This window comes from Penaeus japonicus, unplaced genomic scaffold (assembly GCF_977035675.1).
Source record: "Penaeus japonicus unplaced genomic scaffold, GWHDUDI00000001_assembly GWHDUDI00000015, whole genome shotgun sequence".
Classification (NCBI taxonomy): Eukaryota; Metazoa; Arthropoda; class Malacostraca; order Decapoda; family Penaeidae; genus Penaeus; species Penaeus japonicus.
Genome location: NW_028234417.1, coordinates 29949324 through 29974323, shown reverse-complemented (window position 1 = coordinate 29974323; position 25000 = coordinate 29949324). Strand labels below are relative to the sequence as shown.

Sequence of the window (25000 nt, the reverse complement as noted above, 5' to 3'; positions counted from 1 at the left end):
CAACCTTGTGCGTCGTGGCGATCTCTCTAAGGAACTGACAGTAGCTTGTTTAACAGGTTCTCCTTCAAGCGATGGTGAGTCACTTTCTTAAACCGCAAGACGCTTTCTCATCATATAGACATGAGATCAGATATGTATCCCTCAATGTTACAAAATGATATTGTTGTATTAGAGTCTATCAACAGGAATATTTGCTTGTTTGTTTACCTCTGTTTGTCTGTCACTCTCCCTCTCTCCCTGTCCTTCATCCCTATCTTCTTTTCAATTAACTAAAACAAACACAAAATTCCATTTATCTACGAAATTCTGCTAGAAGACGATATGTATATCATAACTGGTTTATACTAAGTGTGGCATTCTCTTTACAGACAGTGCCACAGGTACAGTGCCAACGTCAGTTCTCTCCTATTCTGACTACATCACTCGCGCTGATGACCCTACGTCAGTGATCACGTAAGTCTTTCTTCTGAATTTGTTTCTCATAAGACATGTTTCATAATCTAAATCACATCTTTTCTTATTATGAATTTGTGAAAAAGGAACCAACAGACGTATTCAAAGTTTTTAAAGCAACGTACTAATTAATCCCACTTCTTTGCTGGAGATACCACGAAAAAAAGACAAAAATGTAAACCAGACGTAAACACCACAAAAAAAAAAAAAAAGGTCCCCACATCACGATAAACAATATCACATCATGGCTATCCAGACACACGTAACTAACACATCCAATAAACAGGTTCGGTCGAGGCGAGAGTCACGCAGCCTGCTCAGTGGTTGTGATCGACGACTCGCTGCAAGAGGGCGCGGAGTCATTCTCTTTGGTCCTGCGGTCTCCCTCGGGCGGCGTTCTCGGTGACGTCACCAATCTCACCGTGACGATCATGCCCGATGCTGACGATGGTGAGCAGGATTGGGACTATATTTTTATGTATCTATATTGTGTAAATATAGATTGTTTATATTTTTATGTATCTATATTGTGTAAATATAGATTGGTTATATTTTTATGTATCTATATTGTGTAAATATAGATTGTTTATATTTTTATGTATCTATATTGTGTAAATATAGATTGTTTATATTTTTATGTATCTATATTGTGTAAATATAGATTGGTTATATTTTTATGTATCTATATTGTGTAAATATAGATTGGTTATATTTTTATGTATCTATATAGTGTAAATATAGATTGTTTACATTTTTATGTATCTATATTGTGTAAATATAGATTGTGTGTAGATATGTTTCGATTGAGATTCATGGTATAATATGCGTTTAAGTTCCTTGTTTGATTAAATTTGATATGCAGTATAGCTAATGATGGTAACAAATATTAGACAGACCAATCCATTTTTGGTCGTAAACGTATTCAACCTAAACAAAAATCTGGTGAATCTGTTTGTAAATCTGACCGGAAAATAAAGCTCAGTTTTGTTTATTTCTATTCGTTGCAAAACTTAGTGCCGCTCATATTCTTCGGTGAGTCGGAATACAACGTCGATGAATCAGCTGGGTCATTAGAGGTCACTGTCTGGCGCACTGGCACTGACCTCTCTCGCGTGGCATCGGTCCAGGTGGCCTCCAAGGCACTTCACCCGGCGCAGGCTCAAGGTAGGTCGTCGGCTGACCCATTTTGACCTTTTGACCTTTCTCCTTCCGTGTTCCAAACAGCAATACTTTTTAAAGTTATTTTAAGAGACAGTGCTATTATTATGATTATTATTAGTATAGAAATAGTAGTATTAATATTATCATTATCATTAGTAGTAATAGTAGTAACATTATTATTAGTATCATTAACTTTATCGACATTATTATATTATTATCACCAATATTATCATCATCATCATTATTATCATTACTATTATTACTATTATCATTATTATTATCATTATTACTCTTATCATTATTATAATCATCATTATTATTATTATTATTATTATTATTATTATTATTATTATTATTATTATTATTATTATTATTATTATTATTATTATTATTATTATTATTATTATTATTATTATTATTATTATTATTATTATTATTATTATTATTATTATTATTATTATTATCATTATTATTATTATTATTATTATTATTATTATTATTATTATTATTATTATTATTATTATTATTATTATTATTATTATTATTATTATTATTATTATTATTATTATTATTATTATTATTATTATTATTATTATTATTATTATTATTATTATTATTATTATTATTATTATTATTATTATTATTATTATTATTATTATTATTATTATTATTATTATTATTATTATTATTATTATTATTATTATTATTATTATTATTATTATTATTATTATTATTATTATTATTATTATTATTATTATTATTATTATTATTATTATTATTATTATTATTATTATTATTATTATTATTATTATTATTATTATTATTATTATTATTATTATTATTATTATTATTATTATTATTATTATTATTATTATTATTATTATTATTATTATTATTATTATTATTATTATTATTATTATTATTATTATTATTATTATTATTATTATTATTATTATTATTATTATTATTATTATTATTATTATTATTATTATTATTATTATTATTATTATTATTATTATTATTATTATTATTATTATTATTATTATTATTATTATTATTATTATTATTATTATTATTATTATTATTATTATTATTATTATTATTATTATTATTATTATTATTATTATTATTATTATTATTATTATTATTATTATTATTATTATTATTATTATTATTATTATTATTATTATTATTATTATTATTATTATTATTATTATTATTATTATTATTATTATTATTATTATTATTATTATTATTATTATTATTATTATTATTATTATTATTATTATTATTATTATTATTATTATTATTATTATTATTATTATTATTATTATTATTATTATTATTATTATTATTATTATTATTATTATTATTATTATTATTATTATTATTATTATTATTATTATTATTATTATTATTATTATTATTATTATTATTATTATTATTATTATTATTATTATTATTATTATTATTATTATTATTATTATTATTATTATTATTATTATTATTATTATTATTATTATTATTATTATTATTATTATTATTATTATTATTATTATTATTATTATTATTATTATTATTATTATTATTATTATTATTATTATTATTATTATTATTATTATTATTATTATTATTATTATTATTATTATTATTATTATTATTATTATTATTATTATTATTATTATTATTATTATTATTATTATTATTATTATTATTATTATTATTATTATTATTATTATTATTATTATTATTATTATTATTATTATTATTATTATTATTATTATTATTATTATTATTATTATTATTATTATTATTATTATTATTATTATTATTATTATTATTATTATTATTATTATTATTATTATTATTATTATTATTATTATTATTATTATTATTATTATTATTATTATTATTATTATTATTATTATTATTATTATTATTATTATTATTATTATTATTATTATTATTATTATTATTATTATTATTATTATTATTATTATTATTATTATTATTATTATTATTATTATTATTATTATTATTATTATTATTATTATTATTATTATTATTATTATTATTATTATTATTATTATTATTATTATTATTATTATTATTATTATTATTATTATTATTATTATTATTATTATTATTATTATTATTATTATTATTATTATTATTATTATTATTATTATTATTATTATTATTATTATTATTATTATTATTACTATTATTATTATTATTATTATTATTATTATTATTATTATTATTATTATTATTATTATTATTATTATTATTATTATTATTATTATTATATATATATATATGTGTGTGTGTGTTTTTCAAAATATCTGTTAGAATATCTCCCTACCAACCCATATCTATCATAAATCTAACACACGTTTCTCCTACTCCTTTCTAACACCTCCAGTGCCCAAGTTTGAGTTCAGCGCGAGTGAGTATTCGGGCTACGAAAGTGACGGCGAAGTGACGGCTTGGATATCGCGTTCCGGGGACCTCGCTCACCACGCCTCCGTCAGGTGGGTCTTCATAAATGGTTTACTAGAGATATATGTTGATTTCTCTCTTTATAAGATTAAAAAAAAGTAGATGAAAAATTACAGTTTTCGTTTTATTCTGTGGTAACATTAGACTTATGACGCTCATTTAAAGGAGTCGTACTATTATTAGCATAATTAACTCGTATTAATTTTAGCGGTGCAATGTAACCGCGAATACCTAACATTATGTAACTAAATTCATATATAAACTTAAAACTCGAAATTAACACGATCATCAATTACTCTATATCTTAATCATATCTCATGGATAATCAACGGATCACCGGGTATTTAAAGATACTGTTTTTTTTTTTTTTTTTTTTTTTTTTTTACACCAACGAGTCACATGAATCACACTGCTTCACTTCCCGCAGGTGCTTCACGAGGCAAAGGACGGCGGAGGTTGGTCTCGACTTCGATGAGAGACCCAACACCAACGCCTCCTATGTTCATTTTCAACCGGGTGAGCTTTTTAAATCTGATTGAAGAGTTCTGGTCCTTTTTTTAGGCCTTTTTCTTGAAGACTGGACGGTTTTAGAGACTGGTACCGGGAAATGGTCGATGATAGTCTCGATTTGATATTTTGGCGTGGTTGAGGATTGTTATTATTATCAAAATTACCATTAGTATAACCTCAAAAGCTTTCGGAATGCTCTACTTTCATAATGATCTAGATATTCCCTTGAAAAATAAGTTCATCGAAAACATAAACAACAACAACAAAAATAACGAAAATGGTAAACACACACACACGGACGTAGACACACCAAACCCACAACACGCTACACACCCTACAACAATACACCCACACCACCCACACCACCAACACACCCCCCACCCACCTCCCACACACACCACCCACCCCCACACACCCACACACCCACCCCCCCACCCACACCCACTAAACCTCCGCCCTACAACTCCAGGTGAAGTAGAGCGCCCTTGCAAAGTCATCTTAGTGAACGACCATCTCCACGAAGAAGACGAAACCCTCCTTCTGCGTCTGGGTTCTCCTGCGTCGCCTTCTGCCGGAGGAGGTCTTCTGGGGCCCAGGAACACCTCAGTCGTTACGATCAAGGACAAGGCTGATCGTAAGTCTTGTTCTACGTGTTCTGTTCTTCTCGGTGACTTGGTGTTCTCTCGTTGAAGTCATTTGTTTATTTATTTATTTATTTTTCTTTAGACAGGATTATCTTTGACTCTTAGTGAGTATTAATAGGTATAGGTGTGAGTTGGAGAATATTACTAAAAATGCGTTTTTATTTGTTATTAAGATAAAAAGATGAAAAAACAGCACCCCTCATCTTAAAAAAAACTATCCACAAACAACAAGCAAAACTACCTTTAAAAAATCAATATAATTATCCCATACGTCACATCCCCCCCAACCCCACCCACCCACCCCCGCCCTAAACATCCCATACCCTCACGACTTCAGGCTCGACCATCTACCTGGAGGAGGCGCGGGTGAGCGTGGAAGAGCCCCTAGAGGCGGGAGAGCAGAGGAGCGTGCGCATGGGCGTGGCGAGGGGCGGGGACACCTCCTCCACCGTCGCCGTCAGGATACACACTAAGGACGGGTCGGCGGTTTCAGGGGCGGATTATTTCGGCTTCAGTAAAGGTGGGTGTCAGGTGTGTTCGTCACTTTAAATGGTGATGATGGTAGTCATGATCACGATGATAATAACATTGATAATGATATTAATGATGATAATCATAATAATAATGGTAATAGTAATGATAATAATAATAATGATAATGATAATGATAATAGTAATAATAATAGTTATGATAATAGTAATAATAATAGTTATGATAATTATTATTATAATAACAGGAATAAAAACACTAATAATACTGACGATATAATAAAGATGAGCATAAAAATAACAATTATAACAGTAATAATGCTAATAATAATGATAATGATATTAACATTGATTATGATAATGTTAATGATAATAGCAATAACAGTAATAATTATAACAACAACAACAGCAACAACAATAATAATGACAATAATAATAATGATATTAATAAGGATAATAATATTGATAAGGATAATGATAATGATAAAACAACAACAACAGCAATGATAATAATAATAATAATTATAATAATACCTTAATAAACTCGTACACAAACTACAAAATACCCCAAACAAAAGAAAGAAAAAAGAAAGAAAGAAAAAAAAAACACGCCCTTAACCAAAGTCTTGCCTCTGCCCCGCCGCCCGACAGAGCTGGTGTTCGCCCCCAACATGTCTCGACAAGAAGTAGAAATCGTGGTTTTGGGAGACAAGACGAAGGAACACAGAGAAGCCTTCACGATCCACCTCAAGCCTATTCTCGGTTCCACTTCCAAGATGGATATTATCACTTCCAAGGCGATTGTTTATATAGAAGTGAGTTTTTGGTTTTTGTTTATTTTAGTTTTGAGGGATTTTTTATTTTTATTTTATTTTTTATTTTTTTTTTTGGTTGTCTTGTTTTGTATTAGAAGCTGTTGGTTGGAATATCTGTTTTTTTTCTTGCTTTGACTCTATCGCTGTATCTATATTCATGGTTTTATTTGAATGTGATTGTTTGATTTTGGTATATTTATTCACTGCAGTTTTTAGGTAAGTCATCGTGGACTGGATATTAATATCAGAAATGTAAATATCTTAACAATGAAAGGGTTTATGTTTCATGACACTTTAGTTTGATTGAATTGATAACCTCCTTTACATTCAACTAAAATCAAACACGAAACTCGTTTGTTCATTCTAGGAAATGAACATAGTAGCGGATGTGACGTTCCCAGCGCCGCCCGTGGTCGTTTCTTTGCGTGACTACGACATCCCGTTCGCTGCCCCACTACCTGTGCCCGGATACCCCGTCATCTGCGTCACGGTCAGTTATAGATATGAGTTTATACATCATAACTTGTATTTCCATTTTGTCCTTTTTTAAGTGACTTAGAACTTTATTTACTCATTCAAAAGATTTTTTTTCTTACAATGTCTTTTCTTAAACTACTAAAATCGCGATTCGGATTCCAACAAAAACAGCAATATCAGTGTTTTCGTTGTTGTGGCACAGGCGTGTGACAGTAAACATCCAGACTTCGAGAAGACGGGGCCCTTGTGCGCTCGCCAGGGGATCAACCAGACGCTCTCCTCCTTCCGCTGGCGAGTGGCGGCTCCTTCAGGATACGATGGCGTCAGCAAAGATCTGAAGGATGTTTCTTCCGATACATTTTTCACCAGGTGAGACGAGTGTAGATATGTGTTCTCAGCAGACCTGTCGAAATATGCGTAGGTTATTTCGATATAAAACAAAAACACATTTATGACAGAAATACGCTCGTACGCTTTTGTGTCTCGTGTATTATTCTAGAATCACATTGAGAACAATGAATGGCATATCTCTTTCCAGCACTCGTGGCGTAACGTTAGACAGCGTGTATTTTTCCTCGGGGAGCCGCGTGCAGTGCATAGCTCGAGCGTACTCCGTGGAAGGCGCCGCAGGGCTTGAGTTGGCCTCAGCACCAGTCAGCATTGAGCGGGAGGGCGGCCTTTGTCCTCCGAGGTACCAGGGGACATTCGGCGCTGATCCCTTCACTGCTAAGTTGCACTACACAGGTAAGGGCGTACCTCATATATATGCAGGATTTATTCTGCTATTGTAAGGAACTCTAAATTATCGAAAAGGGTTGTAAATCTGGACTTATAGACTCTAGAGAGAATACCAGGAAAAAGAAGACAAAAATCCCCAAAATATACATCTCTTCATGCGCGAAGCATTAATGCTGAACGATGTGCTAAAAACAAAACAACGATGGGAAAATAGGAGCCAAGTCCTCCGGAATAAAGAAAGCGAAAAGGGGCTTTCGGTATATTCCCATGTTCTCCCGCTTTCCATTCGCCGTTCCCTTTGCCACGCCCTCCGTCACGGCTGCTCCCCTCCCCGCTCCCGCAGGCCCTGACGACGAGAGGCTGCCGAACCTCGTGCGCGTGGAGGTGGTCATCCCTCACAGGGACGGCATGATCCCCGTCCTCTCGACTCGCCCCCTCACCAACTTCGAACTCACGCTGTCCAGGGATGGCATCAGGATAGGCAACCACCGCTGCTCCAACCTGCTGGACTTCCATGAGGTGAGCGATTCGAGTCTGTGTTAGAGTGAGATTTAAAAAAAAAGTTGTGATTTATAGATATTTAAGAGATTTATCATCGGTGCTCGAATCTTAATTAAAAGTGTATTAAGTATTTAAAAAAAAGTGTCGTGTTACATGAAATGAAGAAATTACATGGCTTCCTTTTCGATGAGATTTCTGCATATACACAGGTACGTATTTGCGCTTGAGCTTTACTCCTTCTTATCTGAAGAAAATCGCCGATAAAAATCTATCACAAATTAGAATAAAAAATACGATTACAATCCCTCGCTTACTTGTTTTAAAATTTGCTAAGAATGGGATACAAAACTAGAAAATCTCAGTATAAAGCATAGAGTTTGTCCTCTACTTACCACAAATGTCAAACCAACATAGCTTAAACGTCATGATAATCTAGAACTTTTTTATATGTGCTTGCATCCATGTGAGTCTATGTGTTGATATAATTCATTTACTCACATGTTGCTTCCTCCCAACAGGTGCGGACTGAACATGGATTCGTGACGAACGAGACTCGAAGCTCCGAGCTCGTGGACGCCATCGAACCGTACCAGTTTTCCTCCGACCTCCGAAGTCCTGCATCGCTGAGGTGAGGTTTCCCTTCCCCAAACATGATTCTTTTTTATCTTGCTCCCTGCTTTTGATGTCCACATATTCAACCAACTGTAAAGAAACTAAACGAGCTTGTGGTGATTGCATTTCGAATAGAATACATTTACTGTGAATAATTATACGCACTTATATGTGATGTGATATGAATATGATATAATATAAATAGTTAAATATGATAAAATATAAGTAGTGAAATATAATGTGATACAAATAGTTAAATATGATAAAATATAAATAGTTAAATGTGATAAAATATAAATAGTTAAATATGATATAATACAAATAGTTAAATATGATGTAATATAAATAGTTAAAATAAAATATAATACAAAAAGAAATCATTCTAAACATGAACCCACACTCAAACATTCCCCAAACAAAAGGTTCTACCGCGCTCTGGATCTGGAGTCCTGCCTGTGGCGATGGGTCGGTTACTACACCATGTCCGAGTTGGTGACACAGTGCGGGGGCGACACCACGACCGACGGACAGGTGTTAGACGTCGTGCAGAGCTACGTCAGCGTCGTCGTGCCTCTCTACGTCTCCTACATCTTCCATTCTCCTGTTGCCACTGGAGGCTGGCAGCACACCGACCTCACTACTCATCTCAGGTCTGTTGGCGGGGCTGTGTGGGTGTTCTGGTGGACTGTCATGTGTATGGTTTGTGTTGCTTATGATACTTCGTTTCGTAAATATGTGTTGGGTTGAGAGAGAGTGAAATTAAACGCGATAGGGATATTACTAATATCAATGTTTGCACGTTAATCGGTCACGCCCTGACTATCTTACAACGAGAGAGAGAGAGAGAGAGAGAGAGAGAGAGAGAGAGAGAGAGAGAGAGAGAGAGAGAGAGAGAGAGAGAGAGAGAGAGAGAGAGAGAGAGAGAGAGAGAGAGAGAGAGAGAGAGAGAAATAGAGAGAGAAAGAAAATAGAGATAGAGAGAGAAAAAGGAAAGAGAGAGAGAGGAAGAGAGAGAGAGAGAGAAAGAGAAGGAGAGAGAGAGAGAGAGAGAGAGAGAGAGAGAGAGAGAGAGAGAGAGAAAAAAAGAGAGAAAGAGAAAAAAATGAGAGAGAGAGAGAGGGGGAAGGAGAGAGAGAGAGAGAGAGAGAGAGATAGATAGATAGATAGATAGATAGATAGATAGATAGATAGATAGATAGAGAGAGAGAGAGAGGAAGAAATATTGAAATTTAAACGCGTCAAAGAACTTACAAACACCGAATGCAAATCCCGACTCCTCATGATATACCCATTTCCTCCTAATCTACCCTACTCCTATATCAACGACCCTCATCCTATCTCACAGGCTGAGCTTCGTCTACGACACTTCCATCCTGTGGCGCCAGGGAATAGGAGCTCCTGCAACCAGTGAGCTCGACGGACACTTGTATCCCACTGCCATGCGGATAAGGGAAGATGGGCGTCTTGTGGTGTCCTTCCGCACCGAAGCCAGGTATGTGTTGATGATTATCTCCATTTAACTGAAACTTGAGTTAATTTCAAACTCTAAGAACACATTACTTAACAAACCTATTTTGTTCATGACCATTTTCTCATGTCTCCAAATGTTTTTTTTTTTTTTTTTTTTTTTTTTTTTTTTACAGATTCCGCGGTATCTTCGTCAAGACGCACCATGCAGTGACGCAGCGGAGTTCCATAACCTGTGAGGAACACCCTGACCTGACCTTTACCCTCGAGCTGCTGAGGTCACAGCCGACTTACGCTCAGCCAGAACAGCAGTGGCAGTTTGTGTCTGATTTCGCGGTGGGTACAGCTGCTGTCGTGGCGTTTGCGATCCTGGGTTATGATTTTGAGAGCTCATTTGAACTGATTTATTTCTATAATGTTGGGTATCACCAATTTTCGTTATCCTTATCGTTATTAGCTTTATTAATGTCATCACTGATGTTATCTAACCTCATCTCCGCTGCAATTATCCGTATCATTACCACCACACCAGACACGCTAATCATCACCATCATCAGCTTTGCCTCAACTCCACTCTCCCTCTGTAGGTGCGTGACTACAGTGGCCGGTACAAAGTCCACCTCCTTCCTTGCACAGTAACGGAGGACGTGGCTTACTCCCTTCCTCTCCTCTGCAACCCACGAGAGTCCGTTGAGTTCGATCTCCAGGTAGGGTGGTGCGAGGTCTTTGTAACGAGGTCTTTGTACTTTAGGGGTCTTTTATGGTGTGGGTTTTTGTAGGAATGCGTCGTATTTCAATTTGTTTTCAGTGAGGATAGGGAGCGACAGAAAAAAATGTCTTTTTTTGAGATATGATATACTGAAAATCTTACCTCAACAAGACCTATCCCAGGACATACATACCAAATTCACTTACTATTCTTTATACCTCTATAAATATTACAGCCATCCATCCATCCATCCAACCAACCAACCAACCATTTACTCTCTCCTATTCCCAGGTGCGTTTCCAACAAGTGTCCGACCCGGTGCCAGAGGAGTTCACCCTAAGCACACTCTTTCACCTGATGCGCAGGAGAGCACTCTGGCTGTCAGATCTCACCACTGATTATGACACCGAATCTGACGTCTCGTTTTATCCTGGTTTGTGCTATGTGTTCGTGTGTTTGTTTGTGATGGGATCTTTCAGTGTGTTTACGATTAATGTCAGTGTGTATTTAGAGGGATTGTTATGCGGGAAATGGCGGTCGAGTTTAGATCTTGATTTGATTTCGGCGCGCTTGTGTATGTGTTTTATATCCATGTCTATTTTCTTTCATGTTTCTCCCTTTCTTCTACATCATTATTTCCCCGTTTTCTTCAACGCTGACCCCCCTCCTCCCTCAGGTGAGCGGATCTACGGGCGGGTGATGATCGACCCGGTGCAGGCGTTGGGCGTCGGTTTCCACGTGACTCTGGAGAAGTGCTTCATCTGCACGGGCGTGGATGGCTACGTGCCCAAGTACAACCCCGCCGCCGACGAGTACGGATGCGTGGCGGACTCACCCAACCTCCTTCACAATTTTAAAATCATTGTGAGTACATTGCGGATATTAAAAGAGGTAAAAAACTTAGGGAGAAAACAAAAACAAAACAATACTCAAAATATTCATATGTTGTGTATGACGTTATTTTTGCTACCATTGTATGAGCACGATAGAATACTTTGTCATTCATCTCTAGAATTCATCATTACACCTCCTCTTACTCTCTATATCAAATAAAACATCTAAAACTCAGACATATAATCAACATCACCAAAATAAGTAGAGACAAGTTAATCTAGAAACTATCAAGTTACATATCACACCTCCACATCCAAAACCCAGACACATAATCAAAAAACAAGACTCCAATTTCTTCCCCGCCTTCCCCAGGACAAAGGAGCGCCAGACTCCGTGAAGTTCGAGTACCAGGGCAAGGCCTTCAACGCCCGCCTCGCCGTCGAGGATGCCCAGCCCGACGTGATCGCCCTCCTCAACCAGCCCGGCGCCGATGGCTTTTCGCTCGATTCGACGCCGCTGTTCGAGGTAGGTCTGGGTTTCGATTCTATTAGGCCTAGTTGCTGTTTTGGTGTGACGGAAGAAGAGTTTTGGAATTACGTAAATATTATTCTGAGTACGCTTGTTAGGAATTTGTGAATCATGGAGGAATTGTTTATGTCTGCGTTAATTTAATAGATGTTATTGTGCGTCTTAGGTAACCCTCTTATGTGAACTCAACCTGCAGGTCGCGTACGGACGCCAGTGGTTCATTCACTGCATCTACACGGTGCGTTCGGAGGAGAACGCTGCTCGCGGGATAGGCAAGAGAGACGTGTCGAGCCAGGGGCGCCTCCACCACGCCGTCGCCGCCTTCGCCCCCCCGCAAGAGACGCAGAGAAGAGCCAAGAGAGCCCGCCAAGAGCCGCAAGCGGGAGACGATGGGCGAGGAACCAACATGCACAGGCTCTCGTTGCAACTCAGGCCGAAGGGGAGTCCCGAACCAGGAATCACAGGGGAGGTTAGTCTTCTGAATTGCATGAACAAACGACACTTGAATGGTTGCAGTCGTGCACGTACAGAAATAAGCAAACGATCATCTTTCAAACCTTTGATTACCTGACTATACTTGGCAATTTTGTGCTATTTAACAGCTGATACTTTAAGATAAGTCCATATTTACAAATCATATTTTGAACCCGTATATCACACCATAAGAAATTATATCAGTTATGTAAACCATCTTTCAGCATAGACTCGAGGTCACGGGGATTTGAGATTGCAATTTAGTAATGAAAGCTTCAATGGTATATTAAATCAAAGCGTTTCTAAATTTGTTATAATTCCGTCACAACCCATCAATAAAAATAACAGTAAACAAGAGTAAACAACAGTAAACGTCAACTCAAATCAACCTACCCTTTCAGGATTCCCCTTTCCCTCTGATACCCTTACTGGTGGCACTGGCGTGTGTGGTGGCAGTTGGAAGCGTGGCGGCGGCGGTGGTGTTGGCAAGAAGACGTCAGGGGAAAGTTTTACCCCCGGGGTACATGACGGTGGCTGGCAACGGCACATCGGCCACCTACAGGAACCCGCACCCTGTGGACCCCCGTTATTACCACACTCATGAGGACAATACCGAGGTGTAGCGACGAGAGAGAGAGAGAGAGAGAGAGAGAGAGAGAGAGAGAGAGAGAGAGAGAGAGAGAGAGAGAGAGAGAGAGAGAGAGAGAGAGAGAGAGAGAGAGAGAGAGAGAGAGAGAGAGAGAGAGAGAGAGAGAGAGAGAGAGAGAGAGAGAGAGAGAGAGAGAGAGACTGCCGTCATTAATCAATGGACAGAATATATCTCTTTACGATTATATGGCGGTCAAAGGGAGAAGGAAATCACGAGAAATTCAGTTTATGGTTCCTAAGTGTAACATATTTAAAAAAAAATGTCACATGGCTTATATTATTCTCAAGAACCCGCAAGAAATGATATAAGAAAGAGAGAATAATAAACGAGAAATTATACGCAAAGAAAAAGAGAAGTATGGATCTGAACCGTTTATTAAAAGGAAAACTAAACAAATCAATAAACAGTGAAAGGAAAATCAAGCCATAAAAAAACAAAACAATATAAACATCAACAACTATGCATAGCCAAATTCCCGGCCAATGCTGATCCGTGGTGCGAAAATCGGTTAATTCATAATGACCTCAAGAATATTAATGTGTCACTGCCATGTTTGCTCATTATAGGCCCTTTTTTTCCCTAAAGGATCTCATGGTTGGGCTTTATGATATTTTGTACTTAATCCTTTCATAAGACTGTACTTAATATAGGTTTATTATATATAACGATTGCACTCAAAGCTTTTCTATTGTAGATAGTATTGTGCTTTTCGCTCTTGCAATCCAGCTGTGCATATTTTTCGGTTTGATTTTTATCGTATAACATTCATTCAACATTTATCTGTTTGTATACATATGTATAAGAGGTAAATGATATATTAACTACACTCTTTTCGTAACCTGGGCTCTTTATTATGTATGTGCTGAATGTATCTGTATAGATAACCTGTACTGAACTCTAATAGGACAAAATTTCCTGTATTCTAGCTGTATTATAGTGTATCTTCAAATCTATTATATTTCTAACAAACGACGATTCTGGATAATTGTGAACGTTGTCAGATATTTCCGAATGTAGTTTATATAATTATGTGTGTGTTCTGTGAATGGATTTATGAACATCCATGTGAAATGACGCTCATAGTAAGTGTCTAAACAGCTTTATACGGATATAAAATATATGCCTTTTGAAAAAAAGAAAATATACTCTTTAACCTTTTCCCTAACGCGACGGTATATATATCATTGACAATATAACTATTAATGATTGTAATAGCGCCCCCCCAAAAAAAAAAAAAAAAAAAAACTGCTTTTTGAATGGGACTCGAACTCGGGAAACTTGATCAGAAGATTTGCACGAAACTGAGTGAGCTATTGCTCGATTGCATGTCAATTGCATAAGTGGAGGCTTTAATGATCACATATTCACTTATAGACATGCATGCACTTACGTTATACGTTGATAATTATAATGATAATGAGGAGGAGGAGAAAGAGGAGGGTGATAATGATAATGATGATAATAGTGATGATGATGCTGTTGATGATGATAATGATAAAAATCATAGTATTGATAGAACAATAATGGTAATTATGATGAATTAAAAGAAAAAAAATCACAATAAAAACATTAACAATAGTGGTAATGATTATAATATTTATATGATAACGATGCTAATAATAACAAGAAACACAAGAATGATGATGACAACAGTAATACAAATGAATGTAATAATCACGATGATAACAATAAAACTATTGATAATGAAAAAAAGAGAGAAAGAACAATCAAAAGAGGAAAGGCGATGATGATGACGATAATGATGACGTCAGAGCGTGTGGCTGTGCGCATCACTGGTTCTCATTGATGGTATTGATAATGATCATCATAATAATCATTATAATAATGATAACAACATTGAAAATAGTGGTAAGAATGATGATGATAAGAATGATGTTGATGATAATGACAATGATAATGATAATAAAAACTACAGTAACAAGAAATATAATACTGATTATGCTGATAACGACAATAATGATGATAGTAATGATGACAAGAATAACATCAATAAAGCTAATAATAATCATAATAATGATACTGATAACAATAATAATAATAATGATTGTAATGATGATAATAAGTGCAAAGACAGCAACGGCAATGATGATAAAACAACGATAGTAACGATGATAAAAAATGAAATATCAATGATAATATTATGTTGATAATAACAATAGGAATGATGATGATGATGATGATGATTATGGTGATGATGATGATAATGATGCTGATGATGAAGATGATAATGATGATTATGGTGATGATGATTATGATGATGATGATGACGATAATGATGATGAAGATGATAATGATAGTTATAGTGATAAAGATAATGATATAGCTTATAATAATAGTAATGATAATTATGGTTATTACAATAATGTTGATAATGATATTAGAAAGAAAAGTTAATGATGATGATGAAAATGATAATAGGATCGATGATAATGATAATGATATTGATATCATTAATGATGATAATAGTGATAATGGTAATGGTGATGATAATAGCAACAACGATGACAATCATTTTAAATTTATGATGATAACGATGATAACAATTATAACAGTTAAAAATGGTAATGAAAATAATAGTAAAAACTGATAATGGAAATGATATGATGATGGTAATAATGATCAGAATGATAAAAATTATGATAACGATAATGCTTAAATAGTAAGAACAATACTAATGATGAAAATTATGATAATGATGATGATAAACTGATAGAAATAACAATAATTCTCCCAATAATAACATTGACAATAGAACTCTTAATGATTATGATAGCGCCCCCCCAAAAAAAAAAAAAAAAAAAAAAAAATTAACTGCTTTTTGAATGGGACTCGAACTCGGGAAACTTGATCAGAAGATTTGCACGAAACTGAGTGAGCTATTGCTCGATTGCATGTCAATTGCATAAGTGGAGGCTTTAATCATCACATATTCACTTATAGACATGCATGCACATACGTTAATCGATATCAGTAATATTCAAATGATTATGATAATAATGATGAAAATGATGATAATAATGATGATGATGATTATGGCAATTATAGTGATAATGATGATAATGAGGAGGAGGACGAAAGAAAACAGGAGGATAATGATGATGATGATGATGATGATGATGATGATGATAGTGATGATGATGCTGTTGTTGGTGATAAGGATAAAGTCATAGTATTGATAGAGCGATAATGGGAATTATGAAGAAAAAAGGAGAGAGAAAAAAAAGTATAAAGGTTACAGCAAAACAAGATGATAATGATGATGATAATGATAAATGAATGATGATGATAATGGTGATGATAATGATAATGATAATTGAATGATGATGATAATGGTGATGATAATGATAATGATAATTGAATGATGATGATAATGATGATGATAATGATAATAGTGTTAATGATGATAATGGTGATGATAATGATAACATTGTTAATGATGATGATAATGGTGATGATAATGATAACATTGTTAATGATGATGATAATGGTGATGATAATGATAACATTGTTAATGATGATAATAATAATGATAATTACCATAATCATGATGATGATGGAAACNATAGCAGTGGGAACAATGACATGATGATGNTGATGATAATGATGCTGCTGTTGCTTATGATCATGATAATGATGCTGATGATGATGCTAATAATGATGATGTTGATGATGGCGATGATAATGATGTGATTATGATGATGATGATAATGATGGATGATGATGATAATGATAATGTGTATGATAGTTATGATGATGATGGTTAATGATATAGATGATAAAGACAATAATAATGATAATAATAAGGGTGATTATGATGATGATGGTGATTATGATAATTATGATGATGATGTTTATGATGATGATGATAATGATAATGATAGGATAGTAATTGTAATGATAATCATTGATATTACAATGATGATATTAGTGATAATGGTAATGATGGTGATGATAATGATCAACAAACGATGAGAATAATATTGATATCAATGATAATGATATTGATGGCCATAATAATGTTAATTAAAATGATAACGGTATCATGTCGATGATAATAAAAAACAACGATGACAATATTTCATTAAGATGATGATAATGATGATAACAATCATAATAGTAAAACTGATAATGAAAATGATATGATAAAATAATGATCGGAATAATAAAAATTATGATAACGATAATGCTTAAATATTAAAGAACAATACTAATGATGATGAAAATATAATGATAATTGTGATGATGATAAACTGATAGAAATAACAATAATTCTCCCAATAATAACATTGACAATAGAACTCTTAATGATTATGATAGCGCCCCCCCAAAAAAAAAAAAAAAAAAAAAAAAATTAACTGCTTTTTGAATGGGACTCGAACTCGGGAAACTTGATCAGAAGATTTGCACGAAACTGAGTGAGCTATTGCTCGATTGCATGTCAATTGCATAAGTGGAGGCTTTAATCATCACATATTCACTTATAGACATGCATGCACATACGTTAATCGATATCAGTAATATTCAAATGATTATGATAATAATGATGAAAATGATGATAATAATGATGATGATGATTATGGCAATTATAGTGATAATGATGATAATGAGGAGGAGGAGAAACAGGAGGATAATGATGATGATGATGATGATGATGATGATGATGATAGTGATGATGATGCTGTTGTTGGTGATAAGGATAAAGTCATAGTATTGATAGAGCGATAATGGGAATTATGAAGAAAAAAAAGGAGAGAGAAAAAAAAGTATAAAGGTTACAGCAAAACAAGATGATAATGGTGATGATAATGATAACATTGTGAATGATGATGATAATGGTGATGATAATGATAACATTGTGAATGATGATGATAATGGTGATGATAATGATAACATTGTTAATGATGATGATAATGGTGATGATAATGATAACATTGTTAATGATGATAATGGTGATGATAATGATAACATTGTTAATGATGATGATAATGGTGATGATAATGATAACATTGTTAATGATGATGATAATGGTGATGATAATGATAACATTGTTAATGATGATAATAATAATGATAATTACCATAATCATGATGATGATGGAAACAATAGCAGTGGGAACAATGACATGATGATGATGATGATAATGATGCTGCTGTTGCTTATGATCATGATAATGATGCTGATGATGATACTAATAATGATGATGATAATGATGACGATGACAATGATGATGATTATGATGATGATGATAATGATGCCGATGATGATGATTATGATGATGAGTATGATGGTTATGATGATGATGGTAATGATGATGATAATGACAATAATGATGATAATAATAAGGGTGATTATGATGATGATGGTGATTATGATGCTAATGATGATGATGATTATGATGATGATGATAATGATAATGATACTGGTTATAGTAATTGTAATGATAATCATTGTTATTACAATGACAATGATATTAGGAAGAAAAGGTAATGATGGTGATGATAATGATCACGATGAGAATAATAATGATATCAATGATAATGATATTGATGGCCATAATAATGTTAATTAATAGTGATAACGGTAATGACGATAATAATAAAAAACAACGATGACAATGATAATTTTATTAAGATGATGATAATGATGATACCAGTCATATTGGTAAAAACTGATAATGAAAATTATATCAATCAATGATCGGAATAATAAAGATTATGCAGACGATAATGCTTAAATATTAAGCGTTTCAATGATGAGAACAATACTAATGATGATGAAAGGGATAATAATAATAATGATGATGATTAACTGATAGAAATAACAATAATGATCCCAATAATAACATTGACAATAGAACTCTTAATGATTATGATAGCGACCCCCCCCCAAAAAAAAATAAAAAAATTAACTGCTTTTTGAATGGGACTCGAACTCGGGAAACTTGATCAGAAGATTTGCACGAAACTGAGTGAGCTATTGCTCGATTGCATGTCAATTGCATAAGTGGAGGCTCTAATGATCACTTATTCACTTAAATACATGCATACACACACGTTATACGTTGATAATGATAATGATGATAGTGAAGAGGAGGAGAAAGAGGAGGATAATAATTATGATAATAATGATGAGGATGATGATGATGATAGTGATGATAATGCTATTGATGATAGTGTTGATAATGCTATTGATGATAGTAAGGATAAAATTATAGTATTGATAGAGCAATAATGGTAATTGTGATGAAGAAAAAAAGGTTACAAGTATAAAGGTAATAACAAAACAAGATGATAATGGTGATGATAATGATAACATTGCTAATGATGATGATAATAATAATAATTATAATTATCATAATCATAATGATGATGGAAGCAATAGTTGTGGGAATAAAGACATGATGATGATAATGATAACATTGCTAATGATGATGATAATAATAATGATAATTACCATAATCATGATGATGATGGAAGCAATAGTAGTAGGAATAAAGACATGATGATGATAATGATAATAATATTGATGATGATGATAATGCTGCTGCTGCTGATGATGATGATTATGATGATGATAATGATGATGATTATGATGATGATGATGATGATACTGCTGCTGTTGATGGTGATGATAATGGTGACGATGATGATGATGATTACGATGGTTATGATGATGATGGAAATGATTATGATAATGATAATAATAATGGTGATGATTATGATGATGGTGATGATGATAATAATAATGATGATGATGATGACAATGACGATGACGATGATGATGATGATGATGATAAGGATATTGATAATGATACTGGTTATAGTATATTAATAATTAATTGTTTTATTGATATTATGTTATAATAATAATAATTATTATTATGTTATAACTATTATCATTATTATGTCATTATTATCATGTTATAATTATTGTTATTACAATAATGATTATAATGATATTAGGAAGAAAAGGTAATGATGGTGATGATAATGATCAGGATAATAATAATAATAATATCAATGATAATGATATTGATGTCCATATTGATGTTAATTAATAGTGATAACAGTAATGATGATAGTGATAACAACAACGATGACAATCACTTTATTAAGATGATGATAATGATGATAAATTATAATGGTAAAAACCGATAATGAAAATCATATCAATATCCAAGATGATGATAATGATCGGAATAATAAAGATAATAATAATGATGATGATTAACTGATAGAAATAACAATAATGATCCCAATAATAACATTGACAATAGAACAATTAATGATTATGATAACGCCCCCCCCCCCAAAAAAAAAAAAAAAAAAAAAAACTGTTTTTTGAACGGGACTCGAACTCGGGAAACTTGATCGGAAGATTTGCACGAAACTGAGTGAGCTATTGCTCGATTGCACGTCAATTGCATAAGTGGAGGCTCTAATGATCACTTATTCACTTATAGACATGCATGCACATACGTTATACCAATATTAATAATATATAGATGTGCGTGTGTGTGTGTATGCATATATATTTACATATTTATACACAGATACATACATATATATATATATATATATATATATATATATATATATATATATATATATATATATATATATATATAGGTATATATATGTATATATATATATATAGATATATATATAAATATATATATATATATATATATATATATATTATATATGTATATATATATATATTTTATATATATATGTATACATATATATGTATATATATGTATATATATATATATATATATATATATATATATATATATATATATATATATATATATATATATATATATATATATATATATATATATATATATACTAACATATATATATGTGTATATATATATATATATATATGTATATATAGATATATATATATGTATATATAATTATATATATATGTATATATATATATATATTTATATATATATATATATATATATATATATATATATATATATATATAAATATATATATATATATACATATATATATATATATATATATATATATATATATATATATATATATATATATATATATATATATATATATATACAGGTATATATATATATGTGTGTGTGTGTGTGTTTTCTAGTTTATTTCATTCATATTGGCATGTGAAGTAAAGTTGAATATATCAACATCGTGCTACTTTAAGCATGAAAAAAAGTTATTTCTTCAAATAGCAATTTAGCAGATTAGCAGTCAGTAAATAGATAAGATATTATTTATGCAAATATGATGCATTCCATGATACATCAATGAAAGCAAAATTTATTCTAGGCTTATTCACCTTTGTTTGACATACTTTTTATTTTCATGATGTTTTCACCGTAATAAACCAAATAAGTTATACAAGCATGAGGGTATTTTTCACTTTACTGGCTATTGTGTAAAGATAATAGTATACGTGTTGAAAATGGATATTACACAACGCACATTACTTGCCTAAATTATAGGTTATTATCGTAATTAAACTAAACTCAATTATTTTAATGTTTTACATGAGTAGTTGATTGATTTATTCCAAGTATTCTCTGAAGAGACCACTTGCTGTCCATCAAAATGTAAACAAATTCGAACGTATTACTCTGATTGTGACCATAATTTAATAGCTTGTGATTAGTAGTCTACTGTAAGAATAAATATAAAAAATACATCCAGTACACTTTTTGCTCTCGTATATGTATATTCCATATCAAACAAGTAAAGAAATAAAAATCAGGAAATATTTAGAATTTTCGCCATTCGGTGATGGTTCGTGCATGCGTGTTGGCGGCCCCATTGGATAGGTTGGCACAAGTGTGTGGGCGGAATTCTCTCGTGAAATAATTTGAAATATGGCAGAAAGCAATTGCGAGTAATTGTCAGTTATTGTAGATAGGTGCAGATAACGCCTCTAGTTTAAACATTCGAAAATATGTTGTGTTTTGTATTTGAAGCTCTTAGTGCTGTTACTGAAGGCATTTTAAAATACAATTCTGAGGATATGTTAAACAAAACGAGAATGAATTCTCAAACTAGAAAATCTCGTCATCTGTACGGAAACACTCGGAGACTCTCTGGGATTTCCTTATAATTTTTCTTCTCATTTCAGAGAATTATATCTATAATATATGGCAACTTGTTAAAACATACATTGCTGAATATCCACAATACATCTTTGCATGGAAATGTCAGAACTGGCGGCGTTATTGTTGGGAATAATCGGTAATGCCAACTTGGCTCCCTTTTATCTTGCAGTTGACGTTTTTATTGGGAAACATACATGACTGATGGGATTAACCTGAACAGCTGAAGCCTTGAAGTTCAAAGTTCAAGGCTTAGTTGTTCCTCCGAAGAGACACTTGTGACCCTAATCGGCAAAATAATATATAAATAGATATTTCACGGAAATATACAAACTGGTTAGTTAACCTTACGTCGAACCGTAAAAATGAACAACTGCACTGAAACCCCAAGGGAAGAAAGAAAGAAAGAAAGAAAAAAAGAATAGACGAAAACAGGCAGGGAGTTAAAAAGAATATAAAAGATATAATTGAACATGAAAACAAATAGAATGAAATAAAACAGAATACAATGAAATTGATAAAAGAACGAAAGATCAAATAAAACGAAGGCAGAGAAACGTGACCATCATGCACTACCTTGAAAGATTCATACGAGCCTCCACATAATAGTCAAAATACAAGAAAGTACCAGATACTATTCACAATTACTTAAATCAACTATCAAAATAATTATAAATTCAATTAAATAAATAGTAGAGTCTAGATACATTTTCTAGATACACACACACACATATACATATATATATATATATATATATATATATATATATATATATATATATATATATATATATATTTATATATATATATATACATATATATATATATGCCATATAGATACATATGTATATACAAATACACACACATATATATATATATATATGTACATATATATATATACATATATATAAATATATATGTATATACATATATATATATATATATATATATATATATATATATATATATATATATATATATATATATTCTTTATTAGTTAGGGTGAATACCTGTCTAAGTTTTCTTTTATTATCAATGAACTTTGTAGGTCAAAGAAAACTAGCAATTTGAAGGGTAAACTATAGAATATATATTATCCTTTTATATTTCTCCCCCGTTTCGACTGAGTTGTAATACACCACTTCAGGATATTCTATATAGGATTATTTAATCTTCTCCTACTACTAAAGAAGATGATAGTGATGACAGTTATAAGGATAAAGACTATAATGATGATAATGGTAATAATGATAATGATAATTATAGTGATGATAGTAATTATAACGATAGTAATGGTGATAAAAATTATGATAATAAGACTAAAAAAGATGACTGATAGTGATGATAACAATAATGATAGTAATAATGATAATGACAACAATGATAACAATGACAACAATAATAATAATAATAATGATAATGATAATAACATTAATGACAATAACGATAAGTTATGATAATATTGATAAGATAATGGTGACATTATCACCGATAACAACAATAACAATGATGATGACGTCGATAGCAGAAATGGTAGAAAAAATAATGAAAGTAGTAATGATGATAATCATAATGATAGAAAAAGATACTAATGATAATGAAACTGATGATAGCACTGGCAATGACAATTGCAGTTAATACAATGATAATGCTAATGGTGATGATAACAATTATAACAATGATTACAAGGATAAAGATAGTTATGATATCAATTGTGATAATGAGATGATAGGAATAATAGTTAGTATCAGCCGCAGCACTATCATTATCTTTATCATAACTATTATCACTATTATTATCACCATCACTAGTATCATTAATACTGTTGTTTTAATGATGAAGATAATACTAACAGTAATAATGATGATAATGATAGTGATGGTGATGATGATAACAATCATCTCATCAGTAATGATAATACTTAATATCATCATCATCATTATCATCAATATTGTCATTGTTACCATAATTCTCAACTTCGCATCTTTTGTTATTAAAACATAAGATATAGATATGCATATAAATTCATATATATATATATATATATATATATATATATATATATATATATATATATATATATACATATATATAAACATTTACCACTTCCTGGCAATGCAATGACATTATATAAATCACTCGCCAAAAAAAGACGCACACTAAATGTTCTTTGGCCTTGGTTGTGCTTAGAGCAATGTGCAGGTGATGCATCAATGTAATCATCTGCAACGAATTTTCTAAGTAAACGAGGCTAAAAATATTTATTTTTTCTAAACTACAGAAGATCACAGAGTGGAGGTTAGCAGAA

At 31.6% G+C, this 25000-nt stretch overlaps 2 protein-coding genes across 2 annotated transcripts in view; both read left to right on the top strand.

Moving 5' to 3' along the window:
* The window catches only part of LOC122261860 (FRAS1-related extracellular matrix protein 2-like), a 12591-nt gene extending 7275 nt beyond the window's left edge, over positions 1 to 5316 (top strand). Inside the window, exons 5-11 of the mRNA XM_086544249.1 lie at positions 1 to 74; positions 369 to 453; positions 740 to 903; positions 1468 to 1617; positions 4040 to 4148; positions 4544 to 4632; positions 5096 to 5316. The exon at positions 1 to 74 is cut by the window's left edge and continues 64 nt beyond it. Of these exons, the coding sequence (XP_086400375.1) occupies positions 1 to 74; positions 369 to 453; positions 740 to 903; positions 1468 to 1617; positions 4040 to 4148; positions 4544 to 4632; positions 5096 to 5316 (892 nt within the window). The remainder of the gene's footprint in view (positions 75 to 368; positions 454 to 739; positions 904 to 1467; positions 1618 to 4039; positions 4149 to 4543; positions 4633 to 5095) is intronic.
* LOC122261859 (FRAS1-related extracellular matrix protein 2-like) lies at positions 4034 to 13646 on the top strand. Its single transcript, XM_086544752.1, has 19 exons — positions 4034 to 4148; positions 4544 to 4632; positions 5096 to 5260; positions 5608 to 5790; positions 6410 to 6573; positions 6941 to 7063; positions 7253 to 7419; positions 7589 to 7794; positions 8132 to 8307; positions 8808 to 8917; positions 9324 to 9551; positions 10247 to 10393; positions 10545 to 10704; positions 10956 to 11075; positions 11369 to 11510; positions 11754 to 11941; positions 12284 to 12436; positions 12636 to 12908; positions 13315 to 13646. Exons 4-19 carry the CDS (start codon positions 5685 to 5687, stop codon positions 13534 to 13536), a joined length of 2685 nt encoding a protein of 894 aa, XP_086400878.1. The 5' UTR covers positions 4034 to 4148; positions 4544 to 4632; positions 5096 to 5260; positions 5608 to 5684; the 3' UTR covers positions 13537 to 13646.
* Positions 13647 to 25000: the final 11354 nt, after the last annotated feature.